This window comes from Vicugna pacos, chromosome 7 (genome assembly GCF_048564905.1).
Source record: "Vicugna pacos chromosome 7, VicPac4, whole genome shotgun sequence".
NCBI classification, from domain to species: Eukaryota; Metazoa; Chordata; class Mammalia; order Artiodactyla; family Camelidae; genus Vicugna; species Vicugna pacos.
In genome coordinates, this window is record NC_132993.1 from 75560173 (window position 1) to 75578432 (window position 18260).

Genomic DNA, 18260 nt, shown 5'->3' on the forward strand with positions numbered 1-18260 from the left:
TCTATTTCACCTTAAAGAGAAGCATAAGACATCCTTCAGGTCATTTTTCCAAGCTACACTAAAACTCTGCCTTTCTGGAATCCTGCCACACTTGTCTGCATCCATTATTTGGTACTTAATAATACTCCATCTTACATCATCTTTTGTATTGTTACCTAGAATTGTATTGAACTCTTGCACTGTTATTTAACTTTTCACCTTCATAAACCTAACATAAACTGTAATAAGCCAGGATGTGGCACAGTATCTGGAACAGAGAAGGTGCTCAGTATTTATCTGCTGAATACATAAATAAATCTGCTTAGAAATTTGAACCAGTTTTTTATAGTTTTTTGTCTCTCCCACATGCACAGCACCTTACAGAAAAGTGATACTAAAATTGTTAAACATGATTTCCTTTCGGGATCTACACAAAATCGATACTACTCATCTCTATTTGCCAATATTCTTTTTCAAGAGGACCGCCTCTGTTTGGAGTAATCTGGGTTTGTCAACTCCAGGGAAGGAATGTACAAGGCATAACCAAGAAAGTGCTTCAATGATAAAATGGGTAATTATAACCAAAATTTGTAACTAGGATACTGACTGAGGATGCAGTCATTGACCTCTTAGTTCCCTAACTGATGTGCCCCTTTAGAAGGAGGGTGGTACTTTTCCACTATGACTTCACAGGCCACCCAAAACTGCCATCCAATGAGTTAGATGAAAGTAGTACTTAAAGCAAATCAGCGGTGTGCGTGGTGTGACCCGAATTTTCATTTACTCTCCTTACAGATGAGACCCAAGTCTAAATTCTTCCAAGTCTAATTAATGAGTCTGAAGCAAAATGCTCACCAAAGACCACAAGAATATAATTAAAAATAGGTTAAGAATTGAATTGGTGAATGCTGCCTCCTATGAAAAGAACTCCCTGGCTGTGTTCATCCAGAAAAAAACAAAACAAAAACAAAAACAAAAAAAACACAAAACATTTAAGCTCTTCTCATAGGCATCACCTGAACTGCTAATCAAGAAGCCTAGACTGGACCTCCTCAGGGCTTCTACAACTCAGGAAAAGCCATTTAAGTGTTAAAGCTGAAGCACTGCTTTGCCCTCACTGGTCTGGACAAGAACCACCTATCCACACAGGACTTACACCAACTACCTCACTGAAACGTGGGAACTTACACTTGAATAAGCAACATTCTGCAAACACATGTGGTGTGTAAAATCTTGTTCAGAAGCAACCCTGGGTAGCTACCCTGGACGAACACCCTCTCAACCCTGTGGCCTACGTGTAAGAAGAGGTGCTGGACCAAGGAGCCATAGGGCAGGCCGGTCCTTCATGTGCAGTTTTTCTTAAGAGACTCCTCAGAAGTCACTCTGAGTGAGGAGTCGTGTAGACCTACACCCCTTTTCTCAACGCAAAAGCTGTCTACTGCCCCTCACGCCAAACGAAAATTTAAAATTCGAACACGTCCCAAACTACGGAATTGCTTGCCTCCGGGAACTGGAAAAGATAGTTGGACCACAATACCTCTCCAAACAGGGACCGCAAGGTGGACACTTGGGACTCGCGACAAAGCACCATGTTTTCCAAGTGAGGCATTCTGGCGGGCGCCAGGGCACAGAGTAACCCCGGCCGACTCCGCGCTCCCAGCCTCAGCCTCACCTACGCCAGGCGCTCCGCTCTCCCGCCGGAAACCGGACTCGCGGGCTTGTGGGAGGAGCTGGCGTGGCAGTGCGTCACCGTGACGTCAGCGCGCAAGAGGCGCGTCGGCCTTGCCGTAGTCGCCGTAGTCGCCATAGTCGCCGAGGGAATAGAGGTTAGTTCTTTCGCCACTGTGGGGCTCTGTGGAGACTGTTTTCCTGAGGGTGGGCGTCTCGGGCTGCGGTTTTTGCCATTCAGAGGTTGAGAGGATGGTGCAGGGTTGGGCGAACAGAGAAGGCGCTGGAAGGAGCTAAGGGGGCTTTTATGGGCTCCCAGTGAGCCGCTCCCTGTGTCTTCGCTTTTCCTGTGGAGACTGTGTAATTCCTTTGAGGGAGGGGAAGGCGGTTGTGGAGCCGGAGCCCTCCTCACATGGACGTGAGGAAAGCAGGCTCAGACAACCAGTGTTCTGAAAAGCTGCGGTTTAAACCTGACGACGATGTGGGAAATTATTGGCGTCCGACGGTGCAAAAAAAAAAAAAGCGACTGTGATGGAATTATAAGTCTTAGTGCAAGCCTAAAGCCGAATCTGGAAATGCCTCTCCCTCACAAGGGAAAGAAGTTCTAGTGTATGTTGGTCAGGGCAACAAGAGTTAAAAATAATGCTACCTTTAGCGTAAGCCTTTCTCCTGTATTTATTTGTAGAACACCCAGTAGAAACCAGACACCAGAAGATTCTAGAAATAAAAAAAGATAGAGAAGTAGACGAAAATATGTGGTGAAAAGAGGGCTTGAGGTGCTGAAGCGGCTGAGTTGAGGCCGCTAACTCCTACTGACGAACAGAGATCATTCGTTTTTAACCTTAACTTCTTTCTATAAAATGGGAATAATAATAGCTGAGTTAAAATAATAGCTGGGTTAATAACAGGGGTAAAAGATTATATACTTAGTACCTGGTATACACAGATTTAAATAGTGTACATCGTAATTGAGATCTTGTATTTCTGATAGCCAAAAGGATCTTTTGGTAAGCGTCTTGTATAATTTATCAGCTAGTCGAAGTCCTATATTTAAAGCAATTCAAATGCAGTCCCCTAAGTACTTTAAGAAAGAATTATATATAAAGAGTACAATGGGACCATCCATCAAATCTTTCAATGTCTTTTCCTAAGGGAAGCTAGCCCTTGCCACCCTCCCAAGACTGGGTTATACATTCTTATAAGACTACATCTTTATAGCATTCAACAAAATTATAACTAAATAATTATCTAAATGTTAGTTTTTATCTCTAGCTGCTTTGTGATGGCAAGAAACCTTGTTTTCTTCACAGATCCATTTATAGCATTTATTATACTGCCTCGTGCATACATGAAAAGCAGTCAGTTAATAATTGTTGACCTAAGAGGAAGTGCTTTATTGCCTGGAGATGTTACAGGAAAATGAATGTGGGGCGAGAGGACTGCCATGTCCCAGGTCTTGGTTGAGTCCCTGGGATGCGCCCCACAAAATGTGGGTCCTTGGCTTCCTACAGGGAAGAATTCAAGAGTGAGCCACAGTTGAGTAAAGGTAGATTTATTCAGAAAGTTATTCCATAGGCAGAATGCAGGCTGTTTCAGAAGGCAAGAGAAAGGCCACAAGGTGTGGGGGTTGGGTCCTCATTGGATACATACTCCCTAGAGTGCAGGCAGTCTTGGAAGGTGTGGGAGAGGGAGCGAGGGAGAGGGAGCAAGGGGCAGTGTTGCTAGTTTTTATGGGCTGGGTAGCTTCATATGCTAACAAATGTAAGAATTGTTACAACTACTTTTGCGGAAGGGGCTGGGATTCTCAGGACTTGGGCCACTGCCCACTTTTTGACCTATTTTGGTTAGCCTCAGAACTATCTTGGCACTGTGGGAGTGCCATTGACCATGCTAATATATATTACAGTCTGTATAATGAAGCTCAAGGTCTACTGGAAGTCAAATCTCCTGCCTTCTTGGGCCTCAAAGCCTGTTGGGAGTTGAATTTTCTGCACCTTGTTGTTAATTGCTGTGTCTTTCCTTGAATGGTTGTGCCCTTCCTCCTTCCTTTCTATCTCAGACAGATTTAGAAAAAATTTCCCAGAGGAGGAGACTGGGATGCTTAGTCTAAAGAATAAGGGTTCATCTGTGAGACCAACAAATAAATTCTAAGCCAAAGAACAAAAGGACAAGCTAAAGACATAAAAGGGGCAAGGAGGCAATCCCATGCCAGGGAGTAATTACTAAAAATTACTAGCAAGTGAAAATTTTTAAGAATAAATCTAGAGTGGCAGGAGGTCATGCTGGGGACAAGTACATGTTATGTTAAGAGGAGTGAACTTCATGTAGGTCACAGGGAGCCAGTGAAGAATTTGAAGCAAAGAAGCAAATGACGAGACTTGACTTGTAGGAAATTCTCTTTGGCTGCAACATGGAAAATAGAATCAATTTGTAATCAATGTAATTATTAGCATCATTATTAGTGAAAGAAGGAGGCAGAAGGCGAACCAGAGAGATGGTAGTGTGTGTGAGATTTGGCCTGCTGTTGCTGGCTTGAAAGTGAGAGGAATGGGGACATAAGCCAAGGAATGAAGGAGGCCTCTAGGAAGCTGGAAAAGGGAAGAAAAAGGATTCTTCCTCAGAGCCTCCAGAAAGGAATGCAGCCCTGCTGAAACCTCAGTTTTAACCCAGTGAGACTCATTTCCGACTTCTGACCTCCAGAATTGCAAGAAGAAAAATTTGTGTTGTTTTAAGCCACTATATGTGTGGTGATATATTACAGCAGCAATAGAAAGCTAACACCACCTGTTGCTTTAGAGTTCTGATCTTTCTGCTAGGATAAAAATTTATATGCTTTCCACTGATTAGTACAGTCAACCTTCTATATGTGCAGGCTCTGCATCTGTGGATTCAATCAAACTCAGATTGAATATATTGGGAAAAAAGATTTCAGAAATTTCCAAAAAGCAAAACTTGATTTTGCCAAGCTCTGGCAACTATTTACATAGCATTTACATTGAATTAGATATTATATGTAATCCAGAGGTAACAGAATATACGGAGGATGTACGTTGGTTATAGGCAAATACTATGCCATTTTATATGAGACTTGAGCATCTGTGGAACCAATTTCCATGAATGCTCAGGGACTATTGGACTCGTATTGATTAGTTTATGTAGCAATCATGTTTGGAAACAGTGCAGGGATATTACATGATTAAAATGGATATTTATCTTGTTCATCAAGAGTGAAGGCCATGATACAGTATACTCTGAAGTATTATAACTTTTTCACTGCATCAGAATTATGGAACAACTCTATTAAAATTACATCAAAATATAAAATGCAAAAAATGGTGGAAATTCAAGGAAAAGTTGACAAATCCAATACTGTAGCAGGAGATTTTGAAAGCACCTCTAATACAGTTAGATTAAGTGGACAAAAATAGTAAGGATATAAGAGGTTCAAAAACATAATTAACAAGCTTGATTTACCATGTGCTTTTACATGCAGCACATTTACTTAAGTTGGCCACCCTATACCAGAGTATAAAGCAAATCTAAACAAATACTAAAGGATTTGTATCATAAAGATCATAATTCTCACTGCAATGCAATTAAAATAGATGTCAATACTTAAAGATACAAAATATCCATAGGTTTGTGAATTTAAAAACATGTTTTTAAGTAACTCCAGTTAAAAAAATACCAGATTTTTAAAAAATGGAGTGTGACAGTTGTTTGGGTGTTTGTTTGGGTATTTTTCTTTTTTTCCAATATTCTTTCTCTGCCCCTCAACTTTTGGCCTTTCCTGTGCACCTGCAGTTCAGAAGTGGTCTCTGTCCACATTCTTGCCTCTCCCCCAGACACGGAATGCTGCTTTTTGTGACTTGGTAGCTGCTTGTCTGATTGAAGGGTGGTGGAGCGTCCTCTGTCCATCTTGTCCTTCTTCGGACTTAGGCAGGCCCTGGGCCGCAGGAGTGGTTTCTCAGTAAACCTGTCCTCCTCATTGCAGCTAAACTCTGCAGTGTGTCACTGGGGGAATCTTTGTGGGCCGGTATTTCTTGCTCTGATTCTAGGAGTAGAAGTTTTCTCTTTCACCTTTGTTTCAGTTGTAGTTTCAACTTTTCACATGTACCATGAAGATGACAGGGTTTGTAGCCTTTCTTCCAAAGGCTTATGACTTTTGTTTTCTACAGAACAAGGGTCCAGGCTGGGCTTTGTGCATTTCCCAGTTACCAACATTTCTCAAAGCTTACTTCCCAGAGGAGAGGTGGCCACTCCCGTTCTCTAGACTTGCACCTCCATGGGAGGCTTTCTCTGCTCTGCCCCCCTACCTTTCTGATGGGCATGCAGTGAAGGTCTGTGGATATGTAAGTCTGAACTCCTTTTGTGTCTGTGCCTCTAAATGAGCCACAGTCAGCCTTTAACAAATTATTTCAAATTTTAGCTGGATATTTTCACCTGCTTGGATGGCACTTGTCTTTTCCACATGCCCCTGTTTTGCCACAGGTGAGTCAGGGCAACTGTCCCATCTCTCCTTGGAGGAGCCTATCTTCCCTTAGATGTCAGGCTACTCGATTTCCCTGTGATCTTCGTTCTCTGATGGGTTAAAAAAATGATTTCTTTTTAGTTTATCAAATTTCTTTTATCATTAACGTGGGAGTGGTGCTTTTTCCAGATTTTTACCATCAAGATAGTAGTGAAACTCAACTAGTTATTTTTTTAAATTCAAGCTCACAGATGTTCTCTAGTCTCATTTCCCTTTTACTCACCCTTTCTGCCCTTGGTTTGAACCTTCCACCTGACAGCACTTTCAAGCTGCATTCCCTAAGAAATCAAACCTAACACATCTCCCTATCTTAAGTCCAAGCCCCAATGCTGTGAAACTCCCCCAATTTTTTCAGCACAATTTTCTAATCTCTCAAGTCTTATAGGATTTATCCTTTACATTTGCTGTAGCACCTAAAAGTCTCAACCTTGTATTATGTATATTTGTGCCTGTGGATTTTCAGGCACCATTTGGATGAAAATATCCAGATTCATTTGACTACTGCATTCATTAATCTAGCATTTATTGAAGACCATCATGCTGGAGTGCTGCTGGGATGCATTGTGACCAAGAGAGACATTGTACCCATCCTTGTTCAAAATATAATCTAGTGGGAAAGACAGACAGTGAGGATGTAATTAGAAGCTTATTGAGTGCTATAAATGCCAAGTCTCATTAAATAATAATAATTAATAAAATGCTTACAGAGTGAGTACATGAGTAAATGGATGAGTAATAATACCGTCTCCACAGTTTTTCTCTCTCTTCTTTACATTACATTTAGCCTAAAATATGATGTATTTTATGGTTCCTATTGTATTATTTAATAGTTTCACTGTATATAGCCCCAGGAAATAGTTTTCACAAAACTTTTTCTTTGATAGATGATCCAAAAAGTAGCTCTTTCTAAGTGTTGGGTTTTCACTACAGGACCACAGATTTCAGTACTTCGTGCTCTCTGAGAGCCACTAGCATATATTAGAAGGCTTTTAAAATATTCCACTGAATAGGACAAATATTTTGAAACTCACCTCTACTCAAATTCACTTCAATAACATAATTTTAAAAATTATGTCACACAAAAAATAAGGATATATAATGAAACTATATTCAAAAGTAATTTATATCATGAAATATAAGAAAATCCAATATCAGAGTGAAATTAAGTCAATATTAAGTTGAAAAAGCAATTCAGTTAACTTTTCCACTGCAACAACCAGATCCATTATTTTTACATTACTTTTTTTTGACCTTTCAGTATTGCATTTCTGAGGAAAATTTATTGGACAGGCTAATTTAACACTTCTTGAAAGACATTAAATTCACTTACTAGTGGATTTTCATGATTACATTCTTACCCAAAAGACAAATGAAGCATAGGCTCTAGGGTTAAACAGACTTGAGTTAGAATCTTGGCTTCAACACTCGTTAACTGTGACCGTAGGCATATTGCTAGTCTAAGTCATTGTTCTCTCATCTGTAAGATAAGGGGAGGAGGGACAAAAATAAAACCTACCTCACAAGGTTGACATCTCTATAGCTCTAGAAAGAGATGATCCCCACCCATAGTGAACTTCCTTGGCAGCTTGACTGTCCTTTTTTACAATGCAGGCACCACAAGACGAGGCAGAGATACTGCTGGCTTTGCTCAATACAGCATCTCCAGTTCCTAGAATAATGACTAGCACGCATAAAGTGATCAGCTAATATTTATCAGTTAAATGTCTGTGATACGTTTAACACAGTGCCCAGCACTTGGCAAATACCCAATAAATATCATTTGGATTATAATTATTGTGTTGATTAATTAGCCTGCCCTGCTGCTTCCACAGTCATTCCGTCTCAGCAAATCAGCATTACATTTTTCCAGTTCCTTAGGCCAACAATTTTGAAGTCATATTTTTTCTCTTTTTTTCTTAATACCTCACAAATCCATCATAAATCCTGGCTCTATCTCCAAAATATTGTTGCAAGTCCCTCCTCTATGGATATCTTGCATTTCCACATGTCTCATGAGCAAGACTGTGACTGCTCTTTTTTAAGGACATCTCACCCAAGATGCTTAGCTAGCAAACAGCTTTGGAAGATAGAGCTAGCGTCTCTCTCTGGAACAAAGGCACAGGCAAGCTTTCTGACAAATGTGATAAAGATATCTCTCTCAGAAGTAAAGTGCAGGCATGTTTACCACCCATGGTAAAAGATTCAGGTTCCTCAAGCTCAGGGTTCCCTTTCATGTAACAAAATCCTCTGCGTATGCAGGTGTTATCTAGTCTGTGGAAATTGGGGCTTGGGCAACTCACACAAAAATACTGAGACTGTGACATACAGGCAAAGGTGTACATGACAGAAGATTTCCTAGAGAAAATGATGTCTGATGTAAATACTAAAATATAAAGAGTTAGCCAGGTGGATAAGAAGAATGTGTAGAAGTCCAATGCTACAAAGAGCATGAAAATATTAGCAAAGTGGCAGGTGTTTCAGCAGAGCCAGAGTGTTGAGTACAAGATGGAAAGAAGGAAATGGAGGAAGAATGCTGGGGGAGAACAGAAAAAAATTTGGAGAGATAAGAGTGTCCTGGGTATAAAAGGTCATGCATGCCACAACATGAAGTTTAGACATGATCTTGAAGATGATCAGGAGCCACTGAAGGATTTTGAGCATGGATCTTTGCGTCTTGGAAAGATCACAACAGCAGCAATATTGAGAACATTAAATAGGCAAGATTGAAAACACAGAGACTTTTGAAATCTGACGTAGTAAACTGGCTACATAAAATTCAGTTTTATGTATACACCATAATTTATTTAACCAATCACCAACTGAACCTAAAAATTATTCCTAATTTTTGTTTTTATAAAAATTTCTATGAATATATTTGTATATAATTTTTTTTAATGGAGGTACTAGGGATTGAACTGAAGACCTCATGCTAAGCACTTGCTCTACCCCTGAGCTCTACCCCATGCATATAAATATTGACATGTGTTGCAATATTTCCCTAGGTTAAAATCTTAGAATTGGAATTACTAGGTGGTTTCCCTCACCAGCCCCTGAGAGCTAAAGAATCCTCGCCTTGATTTATCTCTGTGTTTGTTTCAAAAGCACCTGGTATTGGACAGAGATGTTTTGCTGCTGTGCTTTAGGAAATATGCAGTGGTCAACTGCCCTGAACCAGCTCTGACTTGACCACAAGAAAGCACTGGAAGAAATGAAACCTAGAGGTGTCTGAAAGTTACCTTTGCTTCATTACCATGCTAAAATCTCTGCTGGGGCCTGGAAGAGAGGAATTTGTACTCTGTGAGGCCCAAAGAAGCTTGCACAGAGAAGTGTGGAAGACTGAAAATGTCCCAGCTGCCTCTTTTCCTAGAGCCTTGACAACATGTCTGCCTCCTACCCCTTAAAATACCTTACTCTCCTCCCTTTGGGGAGAAAGTGTTTTGAGAGCACAAGCTATCCCTTTTCCTTAATCAGTGAATAAAGTTACTGCTCTGCTGGACTGTGTGTGGTTTCATTTGATTGGCATTTGTGGCTCCAGGCAAAAGATCCATTGAGGGGTCACAAACCCATTGGGGATAGGTAACAAGGTCAAAATGTCTATAGATCTTGAAGACTTTTGATATATTTACCAAATTGCCTTCCAATGATTTGTTCCAATTAGCTACACTTAGGACTTCTGAATTAAACCAGGGAGATGGAAGGAGGAGGGTGGTCACAAGCTAGTAATGCCACTTGATTCTGGGCAGAAGGAAAGTACATCCTCTCTAGGGAAAAGTGTGGCTGGACAGAGTCTCCATAGATGAAGATGTACCAATCCTAGGGCCTGCTATTGCAGGATAATATGGTGGACCAACCAAGGAGGAGGGAGCAGGCATGCCCTCCCCATTCTCCAACAGTATGGGGGAAGCAGAGGGGTGTGCTCTGAGCCCGAGGCTGCACCATCTGGAGACTTCATGAAAATCTCTCATTTGAGCAGCAGGGTTGGAGTGGATGTGTTGTGTTTCTGGCTCTGGGCCGAAGTCTTTGGGTCTTTGCAGGCAGCTGCAGCTGTAAGGTAGAGAAAGAGAAAGCCAGAGAACTAGTAGAAGAACCCCGACCGGATCCACAAAAGCTGCTCTGGGGCTGGATAAGTGGGAAAGAGAAAAGATAGAGCAGTCTTCAGGGAAGAAAACCCTCCTGGAAGGTCAGCAAGCAGGGAAAAAAAGGCTTGAAGGAGACACTGGTAGTGGGAGAGGCCTTGGGGATAGAAAATTTGATTCCCTCTAGAAATAAGGGCCTTTGTCTTTACTCTCCAAATTCATAGCCTCTCAGTCAAGAAGGTGAGGGGGGCCCACCCACGCCTCTCCCCACCCACCCAGCTCTAGGGCCACTGTGCAAACAGGCCAGTCCAGAGTGAGAAGATGGCTACTCTGGTTCCATCTGTTAGGACTAGAGGAGGATGAGGGAGGATGAGGAGGGAACTTGGTTGTCCATGGTCCTTGCCCTCCCACCCCAACCCCTGGGGTTGCTAATGCTTACATTGGAGGCGGTGGCAGGGGAGAACTCCAGTTACTGGACTTAGTTTTGGAACTTACGGCTAAACCATGAGAGCTCATCATGTTTCCCGGCTGACGGCTTTTAGAATGGAGGGCCAAGTCTAACCAGAATGTAGTCTGAAATGGGCAAGAGGGAGTCAGACATAAAGGGGGCAATCTCTGCCCTCAGCCACTCTGCTTAGGCAGGAGCCCTGGTCACCTGGGAAAGAGGACTGCAGTGGAGGGCTGGAAAAAGAATGATTTGGATAACATAGATGGCATCAGCCAGCTCTGCAGCTACTCTTCTCTGCCTCTAGATGTCGCCCTTGGAGTCAGAATAACAACTGGTTGCATGAGAATTTACCATTCCAAGAACATGGAACCTATCTTGCTCCTCAGGGAAAATGACAAACCCTGCCTGGTTGAACTTAGACATATCCGACCCCCCAAAATGGAAGCGTTGTGAGGTGGGAGTGAGGTGCAAATAGCTGCTTTCTCTCTTCCTGTGTCAGATATGTAGGAGACCAGAGGTTAGTGGCTGAAATTATGATACAGAAAGTGAATTATCTGAGACGCCAGAAGTCTCTCTGTTGCCTGAACAATGAACTAGTTTGGGCCAGGAACTACTTCCAATCTTCAAAGGAGGTGCTGCAACTTCTTACCAAGACCTCCAAGGTGCTGGGCAGCTGAGTTCCCAGAAAACTCCCTCTAAATGGCTGATATCTGAATCATTTCCTGGAAACGAAGTAATCTGTGTTGGCCTCACTGAAATTATTTTCATGCTTGCCCAGTAAAAAAGGAGAGGAGATGAAAGGGTGTATCTTCACTGGAACTTGCTTGTGTGGCCTACAATGATATCTGTGGGCTTGAGGAAAAATTGAAACACTTAGGCCTTTGCTTGGTGGCTTTGGCTTGTGAATGTCCCCCAGTAAATCTGTCCTTTACCCATGTCACATAGTACTGTAGATACTTTATCCACCTTACTAAAGTGTAGAAAAGCAAAAACAAACAGATTATAAAGACAACCCAAGAGAAAAGTCTAACAAACCACAGACAGATTGATAGTAGACTTCCTACTCAACAGTGAAGTGTAGGAGAGGAAGAATATGGACAAAGAACTGAAAGGAAATATGTATCTTGAGTTGTCTGCCCAGAAAACCTGCTTTCAAGAATGAGAGAAAAATAAATAATTTTTTGACAAATAAATACAAATAAATGTCACCAGTGGAGCTATACTTAAACTACACATGAAAGTTGTATTTCAAAAAGAAGGAAAATTATATCGGAAGGAAGGTCTGAAAATGCAAGAAGCAATGGTGAGGAAAGAAAGTAGTAAACATAGTTGAATCTAAAAGATTGTCTGCAAAAAAATAATGATAATAGTAATAATGTCTAATTTGGGGTGTTAAAAAAGACAAAACTAAAACATGGGACAAAAATGACATGCAAGGTGGCAGGGAATTAATAGGCATCTAAGTGTTCAAAGACCTTTTTCAGGGGGGAATTAACATATTAACTTTAGACTTTGACATACATTGTTCTTTACATGTATTGCTTTGTATAAATCATGCCTCAACTTCTTTCAAAAGGGAAAAATAAAATGTTCATCTGAAAACTTTGGAAGTATATAAAGTGAAAATCTCCCCTTAATTCTGTCATTTATGCTTCCCATGTGGAATTTTTTGTTTACTTATGCACACACACATGCAAGCAAACATAATCAGTTTTTTAACTTTGTTTTTTCAATGATTTACAGTATTATATCATTTTCAGGTGTACAACACAATGATTAAATTTTATAGATTATACTCCATTCATAGTTATTATAAAACATTGGCTATATTTCCTGTACTATATCCTTGTAGCTTATTTATTGTATACATAGTAGTTTATACCTATAGCCCCTCCCTCCTTCCCTCTCCCCACTGGTAATCACTAGTTTGTTCTTTATATCTGTGTGTCTGTTTCTTTTTTGTTATATTCACTTGTTCATTTCACTTTTTTAGATTGCATGTGTAAGTGATAACATACAGTATTTGTCTTTCTCTATCTGACTTATTTCACTAAGCATAATATCCTCCAGGTCTATCCATGTTGTTGCAAATGACAAAATTTCATTTTTATGGCCAAGTAATATTCCATTATATATATCACATCTTCTTAATCCATTCATCTGTTGATGGACACTGTTTCCATATATTGTCTATTGTAAATAGTGCTGCTATGAACATTGGGGTGCATGTATCTTTGTGAATTAGAGTTTTTGTTTTCTTCAGATATATACCCATTCCCAGAGCCATTATATATATCAAATCCACCCATGAAGAACAGATGAGCATCATGATCAGTGACCAGTCACATCACTACTTCTGAAGTCTGTCTGTCTGATTGGTCACTGTGCCTTTATTACTAAGTTCAAACACAGACAGCAAAGCATGTAGTTGTGCTGCCTTCTTGTCTCTCAGTGAGAACCCAACCCACATGACATTTTACAAAAACGAGCACTCAAAAGAGGAAATTGGTCACCAAAGATGAAAGTGCAGCAAAGAAATGAAAAGTGATAGTGGGAAGAGAAATGTGAATCACTGTGAATAGAGTTAAAGGAAAAATAGCTTACTGTGGGTGTGTTGACAGTGCCACCATTCAAGAAACTCTAGACATACAGCTGGAGGAACTTTATGAAGGTGAATGTATTGACATAAATAAGGAAAGTGGTTGTAATGAAAAAATTGAAGATGTCCCAGAGGAGGTGACCCTGGCAAAAATCTTCACCTTAAAGGAATGCTGAGGAATATTTCACAACACTGAAAGCACAAAGGATGAAAGTCATTAACATTTTTTACACATCAGTAATAAACAGTATAAAGTGTAATGTAAAAAATTATTTGCCTAAACAACAATAAGTTCCTAGCAATAAATCTAAAAAATAAGCAAGACTTTTAAGGAACTATGAACTTACCACTCTAAAAATATTTAGTACATGTATGAAAACTTTAAACTATTGGTCCTACCTATAGTTGCTTGGGAGCAACACCAGGCAAATCCTTGGGGCCACTTGCAGGAAGACCCTACAGGTTGGGGAAGCAGGATGTCTGACCAATCAGGGAAGCCTTCAGCCAGATATTACTCCCCTTTCACAACACTTCCCAACCAGACAACTGGCCCATGAAAGATGTGGAATAATATCCAAAGAGTCTACTGCTTCTTCATAAGGACATGTTATGACATCTTGAGAAGCCCTTCCTAGTTCCTAAACACTCTTGACGTATGATCACTGAGGTTCATCCTTCACCTGTTTGTTCTCAAAGACATAACACTATTGAGTGATGCCAGTCATGGAGTATTGTTGCCGTCGTGGAGTACTTGTTCAAGGCACTTTGTACATACTTACACTGCTATTTGCTGTCAGCCCAGCAGCAAAGAGCACGATCTACTAAGTGTTCAAAGCCTTCCCACACCCAATCCTAGTCCCTGCTCCCACCTCCCAGCCCAAGCCAGAGCCTCACCTATAAGAGGACACTGATCGGTTAAGGGTCTCAGGTAGAAACAAAAATAATTGAACTGTTTTTTTTTAACATTTTTTATTGATTTATAATCATTTTACAATGTTGTGTCAAGAACTGTTTGTTTTGAGTTCTGTGGAGCTGCACTTAGGCTCTCACCTGTATTCTGTGTCCTACCTCTATTTTCCTCCTACTGCATCATCCCAAAGTTTTCTGAGAGGAGATGCTTCATCATCAAGAATAGAGGAGGATAAAATGGATGGGTAAGGAAGAAATATGAAGAAGTGAAAAATGTAAAATACAAAGCATAAAAAATATAAATCAAACCATAGGTATCAGGAAAGAGATGGCAATACATCTAAAAAAGCAGCTAAGGGATAAGAAAGATAAGAGAGACAGAAAAAATATAGTGGAAAATTAATAATGGTAAATATAAACCCACACACTCAGGTATACAAAATAATCACCTTACTTTGTTTTTTTAAAATCTAATTTAATATGACTTTAGTCCCAATTCCCATGACCAAGTGACAGAAAATTCAATGTTAATCATATTGGAACACCCTACTCCCACCCCAATGCTGTTAAGTACTCCAGAGAACTTATAAAATACTAAGATTATAAAATACTCATCTTCAGTCCACCTTGGTACTAGTAATATTTCCGTATCCTTGCTAGACCTTTGAAGGGCTCTTCCCTGGCGTGTGAATTTTTGCCAATGCTAGATGACTGTCTTAGCTCAGGCTGCTATAACAAAATAACATAGAGCAGATGGGTTAAAGAACAAAAATTTATCTCTCACAGTTCTGGAGGCTAAAAAGTCCAAGATCAAGCTTGGAAGATTTGGTTGCTGGTGAGGACCCTCCTCTTGGCTTACAGATGGCTACCTTCTTGCTGTGTCCTCACTTGGAGGGAGAAAGAGAAAGAACTCTGGTCTCTCTTCTAAGGACACTAATAACATCATGGGGTCTCACCCTCATGACCTCAACTAAACTTAATTACTTCCCAAAGGCTCTACCTCCAAATACCACCATAGGGCTTCAATAGATGAATTTCAGAGAGGGCCACAAATGTTCAGCCCATAACAGTGACCATGCAGTCAACCACCCACCCAAGTGCTGCCACCTTCCCCAATCTCTGTGGAACCTGCTGACCTCCAAATTCTTTTACACCTTTAAAAAAATCCACCTTATCTCCCGCCTCAAAATCACTTCTCAATTACCCAAGGTAATCTCCTCAAGGATTTCAGCCTTTTGGGAAACAAATGGTCAGAGAAGGAGTTTGCCTATCCAAAGGCAAAGGCAAATGCAATAGAGGACCTGGCACACCGGGGAGAATGCTGGAAAAAAACCCACAAATTAATATTTCAACAAATTATCTTTTCACATTAGAGTCAAAGAAACCTTGTATAATCTCAGCCAGGCTTAGCACATTGACTAAGCAACAAACAGACTACATAGGAATCAGTCCTTGTACTTTCCAGACTTAATAACAGCAGTAATAAGTAGAGACCTCTAATTAAACCCCCTGACTCACTGTGCTATCAATGCAACAACCTCAGCAGTTGATTGGCGAATCCTAGACAGATAACCAGGCACTGCAATTGGCACCCAATTCATTATGTATTAGCTATTGTCTATAATACATGTCTGAAGTCTAGAAAGCTGTGAGAACTGGAAGTTTTTTGGTAATCATTTGGAAGCAGTATCTGGCCTGATCTGAGTTTAAACTCTTTATAGTCTTTTTTTTTTTAATTGAGGTATACATAGTTGATTTACAATGTTGTGTTATGTATTCAGTTATACATAAATATATTCTTTTTCCTTATAGGTTATTACAAGATAATGAATGTAGTTCCCTATGTTATACAGTAGGACCTTATTGTTTATCTATTTTATATACAGTAATTTGTATCTGCTAATCTCAAACTCTTTATTTATTCCTCCCCCAATTTCCCCTTTGAGAAAGTTTGTTTTCTATGGCTTTGAGTCTGTGAGTCTTTTTCTGTTTTGTAAATAAGTTCATTTATATCATTTTTTTAGATTCCGCATATAAGAAATATCATATGATGTATAGTCTTTATTTGCTTTATTTCATGTGAGTAGTCACATATTTTGCTGGCAAGATATTAATGTGCTGGATAATAGGGTGTTATCTTAGAGTGGCAGGGGATATTAAGTAATATATGGACCATGCACCATATTTTCTTTATAAAATCAGAAAATTTTTGAATTCCAAAAGACTAAACCACAAGGATTTTAGAAAAATAATTATGAAACTTGCATACTTTGATCTTACTGGCCCATGCACAGAACTATAAGAGGATAGACTCCTCAAGTCACTTATTTCCAACCACAGGGACATATAACATGGAACAGATATGCAGGGTAATCACATTGAAGGTTTATTAAACTGAAGACCTGGTCTTTTCTGAGGGGAGACAAGGAGCAATGAATCATGGGGAGAGGTAGCATATGGCCAAGGCTCCCTGGCTCTCCGTGTGGTGTGTAAGTCTGATGGCCAAGGAAGCAATAAATCCAGGTCAGCAATAACTCCCTCCCTGTTGGCTGGACTTTATTCACACATTGGGAACTAAATTGGAAGCTGAGGCTGTCTTCGAGATGAAAATGAGGGGTGGAGGAGGCAGGAGTGGGCAGTCACTGTTAACCCAGCTTGAAGTTTATTAGCAGAAAGGATCTTTTGGGGAACAAAGCAGAAAGGATCTTTTGGGGAACATAAATCCAGGTCTTGCAGTTTACCAAGGGTTTTTTTTTTTTTAACCAAGTAAGAGTACATGCTTATAAGATCTCATTTTTAGATGACAAAGAAGATGTAGTTGGGAAAGAACAAGCAGTAGGAAAATGAAATAGGAAGGCACTTCAATAGGAAATGGTTTATTTCTTTCCATGAGAAGCCCAGAGCTAATACACAAAGAAGAAGTTCTCTTAAGAGGTAGAGATGCAGGCAAGAATCCAAGAAAATCAAGAAGAAAGGAACCAACACTCATGGGCCCCCTTACAGCTACTTCATGGTGTGAAAAAACATCTGGGAGTTATTCCCGCAGTTTGAGGAAGCATCCATAATGTGAAGACTTTTTTGGATAATAAAACATAAATATGGTCTGGTTCAAATGTTTTGATAAACAACAGAAGTGTAAGTAAGTAAATAAGTATAATTTAAAGTTATCAGTATATATATGAAACATACTCATCTTGGAGACAGTCAATGTGTATCTTATGTGATACTATTACTGTGAACTTTAGGGAGTTCACCACAGGATTTGACTGGTTTAGAATCACTCATCACCATTTGAGACTTGGTTATCTATCTGCCCTGTAGAAATCCTTGTTAAAGTATGTATTAGAGTAGTATTTGCTCCATAATGCGTATTCTCATGAAGAGTCTGGGACCGGGGTATAATACTCACAGGCTGATTTACTCCTCAGATCCTGGTAAGATTTCAGCATTTCCCAGTCCAGGGTGTGGATGTGGTGGGTGTTTCTCCTACCACTCTCTCTCACTGGGGGTCCACCTGCAGATTTTTAGCAAAAGCTGTAGAAAAGGTCTTTGACCTACTTTTACATGCTGCTGGTTCTCATCTGACTTTACCTCCAGCATCTTGCTAATTGTCTTTCCTCTCAGCTTCTGTCTATTTCCTCACTTATTCTTGGCTGCCTCCTGGGATTACCTTCTGTTCACCCTTAGTTTGCATGTTCCTTCCTGGCTTTGGCATGCCATCCATCTTGCTTGCTTGCCTGGTTCTTAGCCAGCATCATGTCTGGCTAGATGCAATATACCCCGTCCCTCAGCCCTCTTTCTGAGAGATGCTGTATTGTTTTTCCCTTTGATTAGCTTCCTCCTTCTATGCTTCCCTCTTAATCAGCCTCTCCTTGATTATTTACACATTTAGAGACCGGAGATTGCCATCTATGTAAATTCTGCATAATTCCTATCTCTATTGCTGGACGTTATTCATCGTTCAATGAATATTTGTTGAATTTAATATCAAACTAGTTTTCAGACTACTCACAATCAACTGTGGTCATGAAAACATTGTGGTAAGTCAGG

At 40.2% G+C, this 18260-nt stretch overlaps 1 protein-coding gene and 1 long non-coding RNA gene across 2 annotated transcripts in view; one reads left to right on the forward strand and one right to left on the reverse strand.

Annotated features, from left to right (window-relative positions):
- Positions 1 to 1750, reverse strand: part of ORC5 (origin recognition complex subunit 5) — a 70746-nt gene extending 68996 nt beyond the window's left edge. Inside the window, exon 1 of the mRNA XM_006198497.4 lies at positions 1517 to 1750. Coding sequence (XP_006198559.1) covers positions 1517 to 1588 — 72 coding nt within the window. The 5' untranslated portion in view covers positions 1589 to 1750. The remainder of the gene's footprint in view (positions 1 to 1516) is intronic.
- Positions 1751 to 1757: 7 nt separating this feature from the next.
- Positions 1758 to 9674, forward strand: LOC140685463 (uncharacterized). The gene is made up of 2 exons (XR_012074569.1): positions 1758 to 1805; positions 9281 to 9674. It is a non-coding gene; the product is annotated as an uncharacterized lncRNA (long non-coding RNA).
- The last annotated feature ends 8586 nt before the right edge of the window (positions 9675 to 18260 follow it).